We start from the raw sequence: 21563 nt of genomic DNA, 5'->3' as shown, positions 1-21563 counted from the left end.
GCTGCCTCATACAGACTGACAAACTGCAGCGGGAAGGCCAGGGAGGGTAGGGAGGCAGAAAGGGGTGGAGTAAGAGATCAACTGAAGGACTTATATGCATGAATACAAGCATAACCAATGGACATAAGACAGTGGGGGGTAGGGGAGGCCAGGGGATTGTCAAGGGCGGGGGGAAAATGGAGACATATTTAATACCCTTTGTAATACTTTAAGCAATAAAAGAAAAGAAAAGAAAAGAAAAGAAAAGAAAAGAAAAGAAAAGAAAAGAAAAGAAAAGAAAAGAAAAAAGGTATCAGTGCTACCAAGAAGTCACCTAGGAAACCTTAACTAAATGCAGAAATGAGGCTGTCTAGTTTCAAACTCCAAGTCCCTTCCCCTTCTCTCATCCTCTACTCAGGTCAAGGATGACTTTATCTTATTTTTCCTTAAGTGGATTCCAGAGATTGAGTGCATTTTCTCCTTTTCTCTTTTTATTTTCCCCATCATTTATAATGAAATATTTAAGATATATACAAAATTATAGAGAATAGCACTATAAACATCCATTTACCCACTACCCAGCATAAGAAATATAACATTACAAATACAGTTGAAGTGCACAGTGGAGTCCTCTGCAATAAAATTTCCCTTCCCTTTCTTTTCCCAAAAGGTAACCACCATCCTAAATGTGTTTATCTATCCAAACATGAATTTCTGTATGCTACATTGATACACAGCTCCCATGAGCATGCTTTTTACTCCTGATACTTGTATCCACAATCAATGTATGGTGATCAGTTTGCATGGTTTTAGACTTCATGTACATGGTATTATGTTTGTATCCTTCTGGAACCAGCTTTCCCCCCTTATGCATTTTTCTGCTGCCATCACCCACTCTCAGCCCCCCTATCTCTCAGCCCCCGTGAGTTCTGGTCTCTGCAGTCCAGCCCTTGCCATCCTGTTCAGTTTACCTGCAACAGTTCCAAGCCAGTGAGTTAAGGCTGGTCCTACCTTGGGTGAGTCTCAGGCTCTTCCCCTGTGGCTTTAATAGTGCTTCTCAGACCTTTAAACTAGTGCAGGGGTCCTCAAACTACAGCCCGTGGGCCACATGCAAATACAAATATTGTATTTGTTCCCGTTTGTTTTTTTACTTCAAAATAAGATATGTGCAGTGTGCATAGGAATTTGTTCATAGTTTTTTTTAAACTATAGTCTGGCCCTCCAACGGTCTGAGGGACAGTGAACTGGCCCCCTGAACTAGTGCTTCTCAAGCCTGCACTGCATCAGGATCCCCTGCAGAGCCTGCTAAACACAGGATGCTGGGCTACCCTTAGAGTTTCTGACTGAGTAGGTCTTGGGTGGAGCCCCAGAATTCCTGGGTGATGCTCATGATGCTGTTTTGGGGATCGAACTATGAGAACCACTGTTCCAAATCAATGTCTGGGCCCAGGCTCAGCAGCACCATCTGGCCTCCAGGCATGCTGGGCCACCTATGAGGTTTCCTTCAAAACTGTTCTAGAGCCCCTCTGTCTAGCAGACATATAATGCAAGTCACGTGTAATTTTAACTTTTCTAGTAGCTGCGTCAAAAAAGAAACTGGAAAAATTCATTTTAATAGTATATTTTAATTCAATATGTTATCATTTAAACAGGTAATCAGTATACAGTTTATTAGTGAGAGCGGTGACACCTTTTATAGTTAAGCACATCTCAAATCAGACAGAGCAGCTCTAAAGGCTTGACATCAAAAATTGTTTCCAACTCGACCTTTTAACTTATTTTGGGCTGCCATAAAATAATTTAAAGCAGGCTTACAAAATGGTGGAGAGTGATACCTTTCAGAACAAAGAGGTAAAAGAGATATGAGTTGGAATTATTTATCTAACTAAACTCTGCCTGCATTTCAGTTTATTAATTGAAACAAACTTATTTTTAACTAAAACAAATGCTGTCAAATATAGCTATAAGAAATAAAAGTTAGATATCATTGGATAGCACTTTTTGGGTGATGAAGTTTGAAATGATATCAGTGTTTAATACAATTAACATGGATTTATGAAAATGAAAATCTTCAGAAGAGTGAACAACAAATTCTTTCTTCTGTCTTCTTTCTAGTTCTCCAAACTGCAGGATGAAATGAGAGAAAAGTAACACTTACAAGGCATTAAACAGCTCCAATGACTTTCTAAATCTAAGAAAATAGCCCTGTGTGTAACTGCTGCATTTGTGCGCTATATCCCAACGAGGAGAGAACACCACGCTTCCCTCTTGTAACCTGCCTTGCAGATCATTTGATTCTGTCCAAGAGATCTATTGTGACATTTGGTCCACCCTAAAATGCCTTGATATTTGGTTCTGTCCAGAATGCCCATGCTTAGGAAACGTCCTGGGTTCAAAAAGCCCATAATGTTTATATACACTTCTGATTTATAGGATTAATACATAAAAATATAAAGTTTTATTGGTCCAATAATTGTATTCTGGCCTTATTGCCAATAGTAACCTTTCTTGCCTCAGGAGCCTAGCTTGTAATGGCACATGGGGTTAGGTAGACAGCTCAGGGCTCCAATCTTGCAGAAAAGCATAATTTAAATATCAAGGACCTTTTGGCATAGACCAAATGTCTCTGTGGACTTTTGGACAGGACCACATATCTGCTAATTGCTACCTGCACCTTTGGGTATAGGATGCTTCTATAACCCATGGCTTCAATTGTGATCATACCAACTTGTCTCCCTCTTGCCTAGCACCCCAAATGCCTTTTCTTTCCCTTGAGAGCCCACACTGATATTTAAATAAATCTCTCCACCTTAAAAGCCTGTGCTCATTCTATAAGTGACACTCCCAGACCCTCAGTTTCCATATCACCCATATAAGAGGCTATTATAAAACATGCAGCTATGAAAGTGCCATAAAAGAGAGAAAGTTATTCATTTAAATATAGTCAAAGATAAGATAACTCTTGAGACTTAATTACCAATTCAGTGATTACCAATAATCATACTATGACTAAGCTTCTTTTCTTTTGACTGTCGCATGAAATACAAAAATCTACAACCAAAAGTTTAGGTATTAATCATTAAATGTGGTCCTACTTGAAATTGTTATCTTTTTGCTATTTGTAAGTCGTCCTTGTCTCCTAGTTCTTATAGGAGACTAATTTCTTTTTTTAAACTTTATTTTTGTTGTTGACATGATTACAGATGCCACCATTTACCACCCCCCTTTGCCCACCTCCACCCAGTCCCTGCCCCCACTTCCCTCTGGCCATCCCCACCTGTTTGCTGTGTCTATGGGTTAGGCATATATGTTCTTTTTGGCTAATCATTTCACCTTCTTTCATCTAGTCCTTTCCACCCCCCTCCTGTCTGACAGCTGTCAGTCTGTTCCATGTATCCATGCCTCTGCTTCTATTTTGTCAGTTTATTTTGCTTATTAGATTCCACATGTAAGTGAGATCATATGGTATTTGTCTTTCTCTAACTGGCTTATTTCACTTAGTATAATAATCAGACTGCATTTCTATGGCCAAGCAATGAAGGCCCAACCACACAGCCCAGCTACTTTAGCTGCTGCATCTAGTAACTGCTTTCTAAACAAATATTGGCCTTATGTACTGATTTCCTTAGACTTTACAGATAGAGGACAGAAGACCTCATGAGAACAAATGAGTAGCCATGAAGTATAGTTCAGTACATAATGTGTTTTATATTACTAGGTGTATGAGTAGTCTATTAACATTCTAAGTAGTTAAAATTGAATTTCAAAACTAATTTTAAACATTTTTAAAATTAATTTACTGGGAGAATTAAAAAAAAATAAAGCTGTCAGTAACAGGTAAATGCCAGGAATGGCTGGGTGATATTCAAAGCGACACACAGATACCTGGATTTGCTGGATCTGCTCTCTGCTGGATCCACAACCATTTCAGGTCCTTCCTGTTTTTGGTTCAACGCCTCGCTGTCTTCCTTACTTTCAGCACCCACGGCCCCTTCTTCAGTTGTTTCTTTAGTGAAGAATAAGACAGACTTTGGGATCAGACATTCCCAGAAGAAAATCCCAGTTCATAATGAACGGGCTCACACATAAACCCTCAGGAGAAGCAGGAGGATGGAAGTAACTAGGAGAAGAGGAGCTGGGCACCTTCCCACTAGTTGCGGCAACACCCCCATGGCCCTCACATTTCTGCTGCTCAATTGTTTGCATGGTGACATTACTTCCCTTTTTGTAGTAAACCTGTGCTGCTGGTGACTTCTGGCCTTGCGGAGAAAAAGGGATCAGAATAGCCAGGGTATTCTGTATGTTCTAGTCAGAACTGTCTTGGGGAAATAGTTTTGCCTCAGCGACAAATTCTGTGTGAAGCTCATTAGCCCCTCAAACCCCCGAATCTTTCATTTTTACAAAGTCCCCAGGATCAGTTCTCAGAGTTTGGGGATCAAGTCTGTAAGAATGTTGACACCTTCAGAAGCCAAGAGCCAACACCAGGCATGCCGTTTGCTTGTGCTTTTCCTTCCGTTCCCCTCCCCTTCCTCCCGGCTCCCTCCTGAGCCCCTGCCCCTGGGAAGTCGGACCTGGGTCTGTGGGCCTGAACTGCACTGATGAGCTCCGCTGTCTTAGTGGAGGGCAGGAGAGGGCCTAGCGGAGGGCGGGAGGGAGAGGGCCTAGCGGAGGGCGGGAGGGAGAGGGCCTAGCTGACGGAGGGAGGGAGAGGGCCTAGCTGACGGAGGGAGGGAGAGGGCCTAGCGGAGGGCGGGAGGGAGAGGGCCTAGCGGAGGGCGGGAGGGAGAGGGCCTAGCTGAAGGAGGGAGGGAGAGGGCCTAGCGGAGGGCGGGAGGGAGAGGGCCTAGCGGAGGGCGGGAGGGAGAGGGCCTAGCTGAGGGCGGGAGGGAGAGGGCCTAGCGGAGGGCGGGAGGGAGAGGGCCTAGCTGAGGGCGGGAGGGAGAGGGCCTAGCGGAGGGCGGGAGGGAGAGGGCCTAGCGGAGGGCGGGAGGGAGAGGGCCTAGCTGAGGGGGGGAGGGAGAGGGCCTAGCGGAGGGCGGGAGGGAGAGGGCCTAGCTGAAGGAGGGAGGGAGAGGGCCTAGCTGAAGGAGGGAGGGAGAGGGCCTAGCGGAGGGCGGGAGGGAGAGGGCCTAGCGGAGGGCGGGAGGGAGAGGGCCTAGCAGAGGGCGGGAGGGAGAGGGCCTAGCTGAAGGAGGGAGGGAGAGGGCCTAGCTGAGGGCGGGAGGGAGAGGGCCTAGCTGAGGGCGGGAGGGAGAGGGCCTAGCGGAGGGCGGGAGAGAGAGGGCAATGGACTTTTCGGGGGGGGGGGGGGGGGGAGCGGGGCGGTGAAGCCGTAATGGGGTTGGGCTTCTCTTCGGCCTGAGGTGTGTTGAGGGCCCGGCCCACCCGAGTGAGCATGACCTCTGGTGCGCCAGCTGTGCCCACCACCTGCTCACAAGCAGCCCGCCCCCCCCCTCCCCCGCCCCCTGCGCCCCCCCCCGCGACCCCCGCCCCCCCACCCCCAACCGCCTTGCGACCCCGACCGGAACTTACCCCCTATCTGCTCGGCCAGATCCTCACCCCGGGGGGCTTCGACTTCCTGTATGGGCTCCTCCTGTTCTTCCTCTGCCATCTCCCCAGCCGCAGACTCCTCGGCCATGTCCCTGGCCTGGCCCTCAGGTTCTGGGAGGGCCGGGACCCCAGGTCCAAATCTCGCAGGTCCATCTGCAGACTCATGCACCATGGCTATGACCCTCTCTCTGGAGCCATACGGCACCATGGCTATGACCTGTTCTCTGGAGCCCCCGGACATCAAAAGCACACGAATCTGGGCCACACGTCCAGATCTCTGATGCCTGGACCGGGACATCCTGCGGATGCCGCGGGGATGCATGAGGATATGGTTGTTGTAGTGCATGCGGTGTAGCAGCGTGTGCAAGAGGTTCAGGAACATTAAGCGAAAGCCCTCCATGGGGAACTGGTGGGCATCTACTGCCATCTCTGGGCCTGGCCCCATGTTCTCCTCCTCCTCAGCTGGGCCAATGTCAGAATCCTCATTATTGGCACCTCCCTCGGGGTTTCCCACTGCCCCGGCCTCCTCCCTCAGGCTCTCCATGGGCTCTGCAACTTCTGCTGCCACCATGGAGGCGGCTGCGTCCCCCCCGCCACCCTGGGGCACGGAGTTGAGGATCAGGGCATCCTGATCTCCATCTGCCCCGACCCAGGCCCCCGCCATGCCCACAGGACTCTCCCGGCCCCCTGGGGCCGGGTTCCCATCGTCACTGTCGGACATAGCAGCGGACAGTACCTCCTTGGGCAGTGAGCGGGCTGTGGCGTCGACTGCCAAGATGGCGGCCGGGAGCCGAGGTCGTTGACAGGGCCCGCGGGAAGGGGCGGGGCGGAGGAGGAACTGGCTGTCCATTGGCAAACGGCCTCTGATTGGCAGGTGTGGACGGCCAACCCACCCACCAAGGCTTCGCCACACCACGGGGGGTGGGGCCACGAGCGTCAACAAAGGGCCGTGCCTGCGACTTACAAGCTCCAAGCTCATTGGCTAGGAAGTGAGGATTGACATGCCCTGTGTCCAATGGCAAAGGCCCTTAGCTTCTAGGATGGCTCACAATCAGCTCTCTTTTCTATGAGGCCTTAGGGTCCTGAGCTGCCATTTTAATTGTCTGGAAAACTATAGTAGTCCAATATGGAGGCACCCTGGACCATGTAAACTGAAAGGAGTTCCCTAATTTCCATGTGGTAATGGGTCATGTGAGTAGGGAGAGGATCATAAAAATGTTGTGTGGCTCAGACTTCAGCAGCAGAAAAATGCTCCAGAGTAGAGAGAGAAGAATTTGGACCATTTAATGTGGTTAAAATAATTTGAAAAGAATGGACAGAATTGAAATATATGCACTCAGAACTGAGTGTTGAAGTGGTAAATGACAGGAGCTGGAAGATGTATAATAAACCTGACATTCTTGTCAAGCCTCCAAAGAATGAATAAAAAAAGACATAGATCTTTTAAAGGACTAGGTCATCTCCTAAGAGCTAAGCATGACAAACATTAAAAGAGCAGGCTTCCTAGGATGTTTCTGAGGCAACAGTTCAAGACTGTTGTTTTTTTTTTTTGTTTTTTTTTTTTTTAAATCCATGAATTGGAAAACAATTCTGATTGTGTTATATAATTTTTTTCCCTTTTTTATTTTTTATTTATTTATTTTTTTTATTGCTTAAAGTATTACAAAGGGTATTACATATGTATCCATTTTATCCCCTCGCCCTAGACAGTCCCCTAGCCTCCCCTATCACCCAGTGTCTTATGTCCATTGGTTATGCTTATATGCATGCATACAAGTCCTTTAGTTGTTCTCTTACCCCCCTACCTCCTGCCCCCCAACCCTCCCCGGCCTTCCCGCTGCAGTTTGACAATCTGTTTGAGGCAGCTCTGCCTCTGCATCTATTATTGTTCAAAAGTTTATAATGGTCTCTATTGTCCATGAATGAGTGAGATCATGTGGTATTTTTCCTTTATTGACTGGCTTATTTCACTTAGCATAATGCTCTCCAGTTCCATCCATGACGTTGCAAATGGTACGAGTTCCTTCCTTTTTACAGCAGCATAGTATTCCATCGTGTAGATGTACCACAGTTTTCTAATCCATTCATCTACTGATGGGCAGTTAGGCTGTTTCCAGATCTTAGCTATGGTGAATTGTGCAGCTATGAACATAGGGGTGCATATATCCTTTCTGATTGGTGTTTCTGGTTTCTTGGGATATATTCCTAGAAGTGGGATCACAGGGTCAAATGGGAGTTCCATTTTCAGTTTTTTAAGGAAACTCCATACTGTCTTCCATAGTGGCTGCACCAGTCTGCATTCCCACCAGCAGTGCACAAGTGTTCCTTTTTCTCCACATCCTCTCCAGCACTTGTCGTTTGTTGATTTGTTGATGATAGCCATTCTGACAGGTGTGAGATGGTACCTCATTGCTGTTTTGATTTGCATCTCTCGGATGATTAGTGACTTTGAGCATGTTTTCATATGTCTCTTGGCTTTCTGAATGTCCTCTTTTGAAAGGTGTCTATTTAGGTCCTTTGCCCATTTTTTGATTGGATTGTTTATCTTCCTTTGGTTAAGTTGTATGAGTTCCCTATAAATTTTGGAGATTAGGCCCTTATCAGATATGTCATTGGCAAATATGTTTTCCCACACAGTGGGTTTTCTCGTTGTTTTGTTGATGGTTTCTTTTGCTGTGCAGAAGCTTTTTATTTTGATGTAGTCCCATTTGTTCATTTTGTCTTTAGTTTCCAATGCCCTAGGAGCTGTATCAGTGAAGAAATTGCTTCGGCATATGTCTGAGATTTTGTTGCCTTTGGATTCTTCTAGAATTTTTATGGTATCGTGTCGTACATTTAAGTCCTTTATCCATTTTGAGTTTATTTTTGTGTATGGTGTAAGTAGGTGGTCTAGTTTCATTTTCTTGCATATATCTGTCCAATTTTCCCAACACCATTTATTGAAGAGACTATCTTGGCTCCATTGTATGTTCTTGCCTCCCTTGTCAAATATTAATTGAGCATATTGGTTCGGGCCGATTTCTGGGGTCTCTATTCTATTCCATTGATCTATATGCCTATTCTTGTGCCAGTACCAGGCAGTTTTGAGAACAGTGGCTTTGTAATACAACTTGATATCTGGTATTGAGATCCCACCTACTTTGTTCTTTTTCAGGATTGCTTCAGCTATTCGGGGTCTTCTTTTATTCCAGATGAATTTTTGGAAAGTTCGTTCTAGATCTCTGAAGTATGCTGTTGGTATTTTAATGGGAAGTGCGTTGAATTTATAGATTGCTTTGGGTAGTATGGACATTTTAATGATGTTGATTCTACCAATCCATGAACACGGTATGTTCTTCCATCTGTTTATGTCTTCCTCTATGTCTTTTTTCAACGTCCTGTAGTTTTCTGAGTAGAGGTCTTTTACCTCTTTAGTTAAGTTTATTCCTAGGTAGCTTAATTTTTTGGGTGCAATGGTAAACGGGATTGTTTTTATAATCTCTCTTTCTGAAAGTTCACTATTGGTGTATAGAAATGCCTCAGATTTCTTGGGGTTAATTTTGTATCCTGCTACATTGCCAAATTCATGTATTAAGTCTAGTAGCTTTTTGATGGAATCTCTAGGGTTTTGTATGTATAATATCATGTCGTCTGCAAATAAGGACAGTTTTACTTCCTCTTTTCCAATTTGGATGCCTTTTATTTCTTCTTCTTGCCGAATTGCAATGGCTAACACTTCCAGTACTATGTTGAACAGGAGTGGTGAGAGGGGGCATCCCTGTCTTCCTGTTCTTAGGGGAAATGGTGTTAGTTTTTGTCCGTTGAGTATGATGTTGGCTGTGGGCCTGTCATATATGGCTTTTATTATGCTAAGTTATGATCCTTCTACTCCCACCCTGCTGAGAGTTTTTATCAAAAGTGGGTGTTGAATTTTGTCAAACGCTTTTTCTGCATCAATTGATATGACCATGTGGTTTTTTTCTTTCAATTTGTTTATGTGATGTATCATGTTTATTGATTTGCGGATATTGTACCATCCTTGCATCCCTGGGATAAATCCTACTTGGTCATGGTGTATGATCTTTCTGATGTACTGCTGGATCCGATTTGCTAAGATTTTGTTGAGGATTTTGGCATCTATGTTCATGAGGGATATTGGCCTGTAATTCTCTCATTGTGTTGTCTTTACCTGGTTTTGGTATTAGGGTGATGCTGGCTTCATAGAATGAGCTTGGAAGTGTTCCTTCCTCTTGAATTTTTTGTAGTAGTCTGAGGAGGATAGGTTTTAGTTCTTCCTTGAATGTTTGGTAAAACTCCCCTGTGAAGCCGTCTGGTCCTGGGCTTTTGTTTGATGGAAGCTTTTTGATGACTGCTTCAATTTCTTCCATAGTTATTGGCCTGTTGAGATTTTTAGATTCTTCTTGATTGAGTTTTGGAATGTTGTATTTTTCTAGGAATATGTCCATTTCCTCCAGGTTGTCTAGTTTGTTGGAGTAAAGCTGTCCATAGTATTTTTTAACAATCATTTGTATTTCTGTGGGGTCTGTTGTTATTTCGCCTCTATCGTTTCTGATTTTATTTATTTGGGTCCTCTCTCTCTGCTTCTTGGTGAGTCTGGCTAGAGGTTTATCAATCTTGTTTATCCTTTCAAAGAACCAGCTCTTGGTTTCATTGATTTTCTGTATTGTTTTTTTGGTCTCTATGTCATTTATTTCTGCTCTAATCTTTATTATCTCCTTCCTTCTGCTCACTCTGGGGTTTTCTTGTTGCTCTCTTTCTAATTCTTTGAGTTGTAGAGTTAGATGATTTACTACCATTTTTTCTTGTTTTTTGAGATAGGCCTGTAGAGCTATAAACTTTCCTCTCAGGACTGCTTTCAATGTGTCCCATAGGTTTTGGATTGTTGTGTTTTCATTGTCATTAGTTTCCAGGATGTTTTTAATTTCTTCTTTGATCTCATTGGTAACCCAATCAATATTTAATAGCATGCTATTCAGCTTCCAGGTGTTTGAGTATTTTGGGTTGTTTTTATTGTAGTTTATTTCTAATATTATGCCATCGTGGTCTGCGAAGACGCTTTTTATGATTTCAATCTTCTTGAATTTGGGGATACTTTGCTTGTGACCCAATATGTGGTCTATTTTTGAAGATGTCCCATGAGCACCTGAGAAGAACGTATATTCTCTGGCTTTGGGGTGAAGTGTTCTGAAGATGTCTATTAAGTCCATCTGATCTAGTGAGTCATTTAGGATTGCTGTATCTTTGCTGGTTGTTTGTCTATAGGACTTATCCAGTGCTGTCAATGGTGTATTAAAGTCCCCTACTATGATTGTATTGTTGTCGATCTCTCCTTTGACATTTTCCAGGAGTTTTTTTTATGAATTTGGGTGCTCCTACATTGGGTGCATATATGTTTACCAGGGTTATATCTTCTTGTTGTATTGATCCCTTTAGTATTATGAAGTGGCCTTCCTTATCTCTTGTTAAGGCCTTCACTTTGAGGTCTATTTTGTCCGATATAAGTATTGCTACCCCAGCTTTCTTTTCCTTTCCATTTGTCTGAAAGATATTTTTCCATCCTTTCACTTTCAGTCTGTGTCAGTCCCTTCTAATGAGGTGGGTTTCTTGTAGACAGCAGATGTATGGGTCATGTTTTTTTATCCATTCAGCCACTCGATGTCTTTTGGTTGGAGCATTTAGTCCATTTACGTTTAAAGTTATTATTGAAAGGTACTTGTTTGTAGCCATTTCTTTTTTTGTGTGGCTGTTTTCTTTCTGAGCTTTTTATTTCTTATTTTTATACCAGTCCCTTTAGCATTCCTTGCATTGCTGGCTTGGTGGTGACAAACTCCCTTAGTCTTTTTTTGTCTGTGAAGCTTCTTATTTCCCCTTCAAGTTTGAATGATAGCCTTGCTGGATAGAGTATTCTTGGATTCAGTCCTTTGCTTTGCATCACTTTGTAAATTTCAGTCCATTCTTTTCTGGCTTGATGTGTTTCTGTTGAGAAGTCATTTGACAATCTAATGGGAGATCCCTTGTATGTAACTTTCCATCTCTCTCTTGCAGCCTGTAAGATTCTCTCTTTGTCCTGAACATTTGCCATGGTAATTATGATGTGTCTTGGTGTGGGTCTTTTCGGGTTCATCTTGTTTGGGACTGTCTGGGCTTGTGTGACTTTTTTCTTCCCCACCTCAGGAAAGTTTTCTGATATTATTTCTTCGAGTAGGTTTTCTAATCCTTGTTCATCCTTCTGTTGTTCTGGTACTCCTATTATTCGTATGTTGTTTCGTTTCATGTTGTCCCAAAGCTCCCTTAGGCTCTCCTCCTGTCTTTTAATTTTTTTCTCCAATTGCAGTACATTTTGGGTGTGTTTTACTTCCTTGTCTTCTAATTCACTAATTCGGTCCTCTGCTTCTCCTAGTCTACTGTTGATACTTTCAATGGAGTTTTTCATTGCAGCTATATGACTCTTCATTTCTTCTTGGGTCTTACTTAGGTTGTTGATTTTTTCATCTGTTTCTTCTCGCTTCTTCCATATGTTATTGATTTTTTCATCTGTTTCTTCTAGCTTCTTCCATATGTTATCGATTTCTTCATCTGTTTCTTCTTGCTTCTTGCAGAGGTTGTCGATTTTTTCCTCCATCCGGTTTATGCACTCTAGGATCCTTATTCTGAATTCTTTATCTGTCATGTTGCATGCCTCTGTATTACTTAGCTGCTTTTCTGGAGAGTCCTCCTTCTCTTTCCTTTGGGGGTTTCTTTGTCTACCCATGTTTGATCTCACTGACATATCTAGACGTTGAGTTGTTTAGTGGTTGCTCCCTTGGTGGCAGTGACTCCTTGGTCTGTGGTTGCTCTTCGGGCAGTTGCGGTAGCAGCTGCTCTTCAGTTGTCAGCAGCTCCTCTGGTGGGTGCTGTTCACAGCTGTGGTGGCTCTTCTGGCTGGTGGGGCGAGGTTTCACGTACAGCTGCTGTTCCTCAGCAGAGGATGTGGTGCTCAGGAGGTTGCTGTTGCTTGGATCTGCTGCGTTGATTTAAAGGCACAAAATACAACACAACAAGGCACCACGTACCAGGCACTATACACAAATATATTCACGATATTAATAACCCCAATTAGAGGTGACCACCTGAATTAAGAGAATTAGGGGATAAGGAAGAAGGAAGAGAAAAAGATAAAAGAGAAAAAGGAAAAGAAAAGTAGGAACAAAAAAAGGGAGTGCAAAAATGAAATTGGGAAAAAGGAAGGGGGAAAATAAAAGCGAGAAAAGAAAAGAAAAGAAAAGAAAAGACCGAAAAGAGAGAATGAAGTGGAAGAGGGGAAGAGACTTTTTATATGAGGAGAATACTCCTATAGAACAGCCATTAATCCCAACAAATTCCAGCAACAGCTCCCTGGATATGAATGCAAACTAGAAACAACCAATAATATAACGATGAAAATAGAATGGTGAACACTAATCCCAAAATAAAATAAAGAAAAAATAAAATGGCACTTTAAAAAATGGTAAATGGTAGCAGTAAAAATACTGGTTAAAAATAAGAAGGTTGTAATTAAAAGGGTAAAATCAGTTGATGGAAAAAGAAGAAAAAAAAAAGAACAGAAAAAAAGAAGAAAAAAAATTGGTTTCTTAGTTAAAAGGTGAAAAAAGAAAAAAAAATTGCAGTAGTGAAGGTCCTTCGGTTCTTCTGTTCTTCAGTGTGGCTCGCCTTAGACCTTCCAGGTATTCAGGAGAGTGTTGAGTTTCCCTGCGATATACTATTCCTCTGTGTTGTAAACCACAGTCCTTATTTTAAAGCATGCCGCATTTATTTCCCAGACTGTCTTATTTTGTGTTTAGCAAAGAGTCAGTTTGTGGGTCAGCCTCTGGGTGGCAGTGTTCTGGGGTTGGCCTCTGAAGCTATAGGGCCTCTCTGTCCAGTGGAAGTTCACTGCCCAGAGCTGACTGCGTAATAGTTAGTTACCGGTGCTATGTTGTTGCTGGGATTGAAAATCCCCCTATAGGCCAGACCCTGTTAACTCCCAGGGACTGATCAGGTTATCTTAATCCTTGATCTCGTACAGGGTGGAATCTGGGTGTGGCTGTGCTCCTTGCCTGGGGGCTGGGGGGAGGAGTCTCACTCTCCGGAGAGGGTGGCTGCCCCAGTCCTGGGCTCAGGGGTGTCTCAGCACTCAATTCACTACCACCTCTCCCGGCTCCCCCTCTTTCCCCAGTCTCTCCCCAGATTCCACTCCTCAGCACACTCTCCCTCTCTTCAGCACAGGTGAGTGTCTGTATCCAAAATGTCCCATGAACAGGATTCAGTGAAAACAAACAAACAAATGCCGCCCGCGGAAACGGGGAAGGCTTGGTTTCTGTAAGCTTCTTCTCTTACCGGGACTGCATGGTCAGGTCAGCTCTTCAGGCTGCCCCCTTTAGGCTCAGTCCTCCGTGATCACAGAACCCAGCTCTCAATTTCCCTGGCGGTGCCAGGAATCCCGCGGTTCTCCTTTCCCCCGTCAGGGGCTGTGCCTGTCCCAAGGGACGCGGCTGTCTGCCACGCGGTCTCCCTCCGACTCTCTGGGCTCAGAGGTCTGGCAAACTTTCCTGCCCAAATCCCTGGTTTTTTTTTTTACCTTTCCAGGGGAGTTCTGCTCTTCCCGGCTGCAAACCCTCTCACCAGCTGAGCAATTTCGCCAATTCGGTGTGAGTGTTACTAGCTTCAGCTGCTCGCTCCATTTGCTCCGGGACAGGACCTGGGACACGTCTGCCTATATCGCCGCCATCTTGGTTCCCTAAGACTGTTGTTTTTAAGGTCCGCTTAAGACCTCAAGTGTAAATAATTCTGAAAATTATAGAGAAAATAACTATTTTATATTCACTCTAAAAAGTTTTATAACACTAAACTGTTTTTTTTTTAAAAACAAATATGTGTTTAATTACATATAATATTTAGATAAATGTAACATCCAAGTTAAGTATTATAACACCAATAAATCCTATCAAGTTGAGGAGGAATTTTTTCCTTTCATCAACCCAACCAAATTTCAATGTTTTTAGTTTTCTTCTGGTCTCACCTCAAAAATGGAGCATGGCATTGTGATAAATCATTGGTTTAAATATGGAAGGCAATGTAGAAAATCTGTAATCCAAATCTTCACTACGAAGACAGAAAACTGAGGCAGAAACCCAATCTGAGGTCTGGAGTTGGTTTTAACATTTTTTTCCCTGATGTGATCTTGGGAAAATTACTTATCATTTCTAGTCCTCCATTTTTATCATCTATAAAGGTAATGATTGCCTAGCTTTGAGAATCAAATAAGATAATCTATAAAAGTCCAATTCATACTGTGAAACTCTGTAAATTATTAGGCATTATTATTATATCAATAATAATTTTTCTGTTCTTGAGCTATTGGAGAGAAGTTATTGTGTAATCTCTCAGGACTTCAGAGAGAATCATCTAATTTGGTTTTGGAGGGATCAGTTGTTTTCAGCTATATGGAGTTACATATTTCCTCCCTGGCTGAGTTCATACCATTTCTTCAGTTAAGATTTGAATGGGACAGCTAGATGGAATGAGATGGGGTTATATTTAGGATGTTAACCATTTGTTGAAATATTTCCCTAGTTTGATTTTTGCTTTCTAGTTTGGTTAATATTTCTAAGTACATACTATTTTTACTTTATGTTGCAAAATCAAATATTTTTATTTTCATGGTTATAACATCATTGTGAATTTTCAAATATTTTCTTATACAGAGATAAATTTTATATTTTCTTCTTTTTGGAAAAATATATAAATGTTTAGATTTAACTCCTTAACCTGTTTAGAACTAATACTGACACATGCTGTAAGATTTTTGTTTTTAAAAGCTCACCTATAACACCATTTTTGAGTAATTATTCCCCTCTATAATGATGTGTGGCCATGTACCCTTTAAAAGCAGAAGAGATACAAGAGAAAATATTCTCCCAAAATTTCAGAGCTGACAAGGCCTTCAGATATTGAATTTAAGCCCATTCTTTGTAAAATGCAGAAATAAAGGCCTAGGGCAGCTAACTGGATGCCCCCCTCCCAAGGCCATGCCACTTAATGGAGCAGCCAGGACTAGAACTTATCTCCTGATCTTTTTATCTGAAGTTGAGACAGACCTACTTCTTGTACATGCAGCTTCCAGAGAAACTTGGCAGAAGAAGGTTAATTAACCATGCACAAAGTAAAGGGTCATGAGTTGAGGGCCTCTGAATGTTCCAGACAAGTCCTCATGATCCCCAATCAATCAGCAAATATTTACTAAATACCTACATAAAATGCAAGACCTTGTGCAAGACCTTGCCAAGGATGGAGTAGCAAGTGCCATCATTTTTGGCAATAAGTGTGTCTCAGTCCAGTTGGGAGAAAGAACTACATGTTCAGAATAAAATAAAAAGCAGCCCCTGACATTCAGAACTGGACTAGCATTAACAGATAAGCTATCCTATTCTCCTATTAGACATAAACAATTCCACAGAACACCAACATCAGTAAAGGTCACTCTGAGACCATGATAAAAGGAAACAAAACAAGGGCCACTTTCTAAATTTATTGAAGCAAAGACAAAAACAAGGTCACCAAATATTAAACATCCCCCTCTCTTGGCAAAAATGAGTGCCCACCACTTCTTTACCAATTACAGCTTTATGCTGGTTCTAGTTTCCCCTCACTATAGGTAAAATTTATTGAAATATTGCCCCACCCCCACTATAAGACTGCACACAGCCATTCCACAGTGTGTTCTTAAGGTGAAGGCAAGACCTTTTTATTTTTAATTCTTTATTGTTTAAAGTATTACATAAATCTCCCCTTTCCCCCATTGACCTCTCCCCAGCCACCCCACCCCCCTACTGATTGTGGCCATTGGTTATGCTCATATGCATGCATACAAGTCCTTTGGTTGATCTCTTACCCCTGACCCCCTGTCTTCCCTCATAGGTTGGACAGTCTGATCGATGCTTCAATGACACTGGTTTTATTTTTGTTCATCGATTTATGTTGTTCATTATATTCCACTAATGAGTGAGATCATGTGATATTTATCTTTCTCTGGCTGGCTTATTTTGCTTAATATAATGCTCTCCAGGTCCATCCATGGTATTGCAAATGGTAAGAATTTCTTATTTTTTACAGTAGCATAGTATTCTGTTGTGTAGATGTACCACAGTTTTTTAATCCATTCATCTGCTGATGGGCACTTAGGCTGTTTCCAAATCTTACTATTGTAAATTGTGCTGCTATGAACATAGGGATGCATATATCCTTTCTGACTGGTGTTTCTGTTTTCTTGTGGATATATTTCTAGAAGTGGGATTACTGAGTAAAATGGGAGTTCCATTTTTAGTTTTTTTGAGGAAACACCATACTGTTTTCCACAGTGGCTGCACCAGTCTGCAGTCCTACCAGCTGTATAAGAGGGTTCCTTTTTCTCCGCATACTTCCCAGTACTTGTCCTTTGTTGATTTGTTGATGATAGCCATTCTGACAGGTGTGAGATGGTACCTCATTGTCATTTTGATTTGCATCTCTCAGATGATTAGTGACTTTGAGCATGTTTTCATATGTCTCTTGGCCTTCTGTATGTCCTCTTTTGAAAAGTGTCTATTTAGGTCCTTTGCACATTTTTTGATTGGATTGTTTATCTTCCTTTTGTTAAGTTGTATGAGTTCCCTATAAATTTTGGAGATTAAACCCTTATCAGAGATAACATTGGTAATTATGTTCTCTCATGCAGTGTGCTTTGTTGTTGTTTTATTGATGGTTTCTTTTGCTGTGAAGAAGCTTTCTATTTTGATGTAGTCCCATTTGTTTATTTTCTCCTTAGTTTCCATTGCCCTAGGAGCTGCATCAATAAAGATATTCCTATGACAAATGTCTGGTATTTTGCTGCCCATGGCTTCTTCTAAGATTATTATGGTTTCCTGTGTTACATTTAAGATTTTTATCCATTTTGAGTTTATTTTTGTGAATGGTGTAAATTGGTGTTCTAATTTCATTTTTTGCATGTATCTGTCCAATTTCTCAACACCATTTATTGAAGGAACTGTCTTGACTCCATTGTATGCTCTTGCCTCCTTTGTCAAATATTAATTAAACATAATGGCTTGAGTCTATTTCTGTGTTCTCTGTTCTGTTCTATTGGTCTATATGTCTATTCTTGTGCCAGTACCAGACAGTTTTGAGAACAGTGGCTTTATGTATAGCTTGATATCTGGTATTGTTTTCCCTACAACATTGTCCTTTTTCAAGATTGCTGCAGCTATTCAGGGTCTTTTATATTGCATATGAATTTTTGGAAAGTTTGTTCTAGGTATTTGCAGTATGCTATTGGTATTTTAATGGGGATTGCATTGAATCTATAGATTGCTTTGGGTAGTATGATGTTGATTCTGCCAATCCATGAACATGGTATAGTCTTCCATTTGTTTATGTATTCCTCTATCTCTTTTTTCAGTGTCCTGTAATTTTTGGAATATAGATACTTTATTTCCTTGATTAAGTTTATTCCTAAGTATCATAATTTTCTGGTTGCAATGGTAAACGGGATTTTTTTTTAGGTTTTCTTTCTGTGAGTTCATTATTGGTGTATAAAAAAGTCATAGATTTCTGGGTGTTAATTTTGTATCCTGCTACATTGCCAAATTCATTTATTAGTTCTAGTAGTTTTTTGATGGAGTCTTTAGGGGTTTCAATGTATAATATCATGTCATCTGCGAGTAATGACAATTTTACTTTTTCTTTTTCAATTTGGATGCCTTTTATTTCTTCTTCTTGTCTGATTGCATTTGCTAGCACTTCCAGTACTATGTTGAACAGGAGTGGTGAAAGTGGGCATCCCTGTCTTGTTCCAGTTCTTAAGGGAAATGGTTTTAGTTTTTGCCTATTGAGTGTGATGTTGGCTGTAGGTTTTTTTTCATATAAGGCTTTTAATATGTTGAGGTATGATCGCTCTATTCCCACTTGCTGAGAGTTTTTATCAGGAAAGGTTGTTGGATTTTGTCAAATGCCTTTTCTGCACCAATTGATATGATTATGTGATTTTTGTCTCAATTTGTTTATGTGATGTATCACATTTATTGATTTGCAGATATTGTGCCATCCTTTTTGTCTCAATTTGTTTATGTGATGTATCACATTTATTGATTTGCAGATATTGTGCCATCCTTGCATCCCCAGACTAAATCCAAATAAGTCATGTTGTATGATCTTTCTAATGTAATGCTGGATCTGATTTGCTAGAATTTTGTTGAGGATTTTAGAATATAGGTTCATCAGGAATATTGGCCTGTAATTCTCTTTCTTCGTAGTGTCTTTATCTGGCTTTGTGATTACGGTAATGCTGGCTTCATAGAAAGAGCTTGGAAGAGTGCCTTCCTCTTAAAATTTTTGGAGTAGTCTGAGAAGGATAGTTTTTAATTCTTCTTTGAATGGTTGGTAAAATTCCCCCATGAAGCTGTCTGGTCCTGGGCTTTTGTGTGCTGGAAGTTTTTTGATGACTGCTTCAATTTCCTCCTTAGTTGTCAGCCTGTTGAGATTTTTCGATTCTTCTATTTTCTAAGCATATGTTCATTTCCTCTAGGTTGTTTTGTTTGTTGAAATAGAGTTGTTCATGGTATTTTTTTTACAATATTTTGTATTTCTGTGGGGTCTGTTGTTATTTCGCCTCTTTCATTTCTGATTTTGTTTATTTGGGTCCTCTCTCTCTCTTTCTTGGTGAGCCTGGCTAGAGGTTCATCAATCTTGTTTATCCTTTCAAAGAACCAGCTCTTGGTTTCATTGATCTTTTGTATTTTTTTGGTCTCTATGTCATTTATTTCTGCTCTGATCTTTAGTATCTCCTCCCTTCTGCTTACTCTGGGCTTTTCTTGTTCCTCTCCTTCTAATTCTTTAAGTTGTAGAGTTAGGTAATTTATTATATTTTTTTCTTGTATTTTGAGTTAGGCCTCTAATGCTATGAACTTCCCTCTCAGGAACTGCTTTCAGTGTGTCCCATAGGTTTTGGATTGATGTGTTTTCATTGTAAATCATTTCTAGGATGTTTTTAATTTCTTCTTTGATCTCTTTGGTAACCCAATCATTGTTTAATAGCATGCTATTCAGCCTCCAAGTGTTCGAATTTTTTGATTGTTTTCATTGTAATTGATTTCTAATATTATGCCATTGTCGTCTGAGAAGATGCTTGATATGATTTCAATCTTCTTGAATTTGGAGAGACTTTGCCTGTGACCCAGTATGTGGTCTATCTTTGAAAATGTCCCAGGTGCATTTGAGAAGAATGTATATTCTGTAGCTTTGGGGTGAAATGTTCTGAAGATGTCAATTAAGTCCATCTGATCTAGTGAGTCATTTAGGAATGCTGTTTCTTTATTGATTTTTTAATATATTTTTTGTGTAGAGAATTTATCCAGTGATGTCAGTTAGGTATTATAGTCCCCTCTTATGATCGTATTTCTGTTGATCTCTCCCTTAATATCTTCTGGAAGTTTTTTCATGTATTTGGGTGCTCCTACATTGGGTGCTTATAGGTTTGTCAGAGTAATATCCTTTTGTTGTAGTGATCCCTTTAGTATTATGAAGTGACCTTCTTTATCTCTTGTTATGGCCTTCACTTTGAGGTGTATTTTGTCAGATATAAGTATTGCTACTCCTGCTTTGTTTTTTTTTTAATTCCCATTTGCCTGAAAATATATTTTTCCATCCCTTCACTTTCAGCCTGTGTGAGTCTTTTGTTCTGAGGTGGGTCTCTTGTAGACAGCATATATATATGGGTCATGTTTTCTTATCCATTCAGTCTCTTGATGTCTTTTGATTGGAACATTTAGTCCATTTATGTTTAAAGTTATTATTGATAAGTATTTGTTTGTAGCCATTTTTATTTTTTATGCCAGTGTTCTTTCCCCCCTTCTTTTTATACTAGTCCCTTTAGCATTTCTTGCATTGCTGGCTTGGTAGTGATAAACTCCCTTAGCCTTTTTTTGTCTGTGAAGCTCCTGATTTCCCCTTCATTTCTGAATGATAGCCTTGCTTTACAGAGTATTCTTGGATCCAGTCCCTTGCTTTGCATCACTTTGTATACTACCTTTCATTATTTTCTAGCCTGATGTATTTCTGTTGAGAAATCATTTGATAATCTACTGGGAGATCCCTTGTAGGTAACTTTCTGTATCTCTCTTGCAGCCTTTAGTATTCTCTCCTTGTCATTAACGTTTGCCATTGTAATTATGATGTGTCTTGGTGTGGGTCTTTTGGAGATCATCTTGTCTGGGACTCTTTACGCTTGTGTAATTTTTTTCTTCCCCAAATCTGGGAAGTTTTCTGCCATTATTTCTTCAAATAGGTTTTCTAACCCTTGCTCCTCTTCTTGTCTCTCAGGCACCCCTATTATACATATGTTGCTTCGTTTCATGTTGTCCCAAAGCTCCCTCAGGCTTTTCTCTTGATGTTTTTCTCCAATTGTAGTTCAGATTGTGCCGGGAGCCGGTCCATCCTTGCTGTTTCAAGGGACCTGGCATATATGGCATACTGTTCTTAATATGTTTGCTCACCTTCTTGGCACTATGTCTTTTAACCAAGGTCACCCCTCTGAGAAAGGTTGTTTCCCCAGGTAGGGATTTTCTCCTGAAGTTAGGGAGGGAATAAAACCCCTTAACTAAGTGCCAGGCGGGTAATTAATCACTTTAACTACGAACAATCATGCTTAAGCTACATAATCTTTACTCCCTGGAATGGAGATAAGAAACGCCCTAACCTTTGGAATAGAGATTGATAGGATTGGAATCAACTGGTATAAATACAGATGTAACAAGACAACAGGACACAGAAACTCAGAACCTAGACACAGAACCTACACAGAACCTAGATGCCGGGGTCCAACCCCAGCAGGTCCAGGGGTCCCCAAAGGTGTGGATGGAGTCGGCGAAGAAGGAAGGACACAGAGACAGTGTTCAGTTGATCAGCAGCCTAGCCAGGATCTCTATCCCGGATCTCCAGCCAAGTTCTGGTCTGGATCTCCAGAGAGGTTCTGCTGCTTATTGTCT

General features: G+C 41.4%; 1 protein-coding gene and 1 long non-coding RNA gene across 2 annotated transcripts in view; one reads left to right on the top strand and one right to left on the bottom strand.

Annotated features, from left to right (window-relative positions):
* LOC132223883 (uncharacterized) overlaps window positions 1–21563 on the top strand; it is a 585179-nt gene that overhangs the window by 182221 nt on the left and 381395 nt on the right. The gene's annotated exons all lie outside the window — the stretch shown is intronic.
* LOC132224558 (cancer/testis antigen 47A-like) lies at window positions 3807–6250 on the bottom strand. Its single transcript, XM_059679748.1, has 2 exons — window positions 5512–6250; window positions 3807–3985 (listed from the first exon to the last, which is right to left on the bottom strand). The coding sequence occupies exons 1-2, from the start codon at window positions 6248–6250 to the stop codon at window positions 3807–3809; spliced, it is 918 nt and encodes a 305-aa protein (XP_059535731.1).

The sequence above is a fragment of the Myotis daubentonii genome, chromosome X, assembly GCF_963259705.1.
Source record: "Myotis daubentonii chromosome X, mMyoDau2.1, whole genome shotgun sequence".
NCBI lineage: Eukaryota > Metazoa > Chordata > Mammalia > Chiroptera > Vespertilionidae > Myotis > Myotis daubentonii.
Note: the sequence above shows the minus strand (reverse complement) of the source record. Positions and strands in the feature narration are given on the sequence as shown.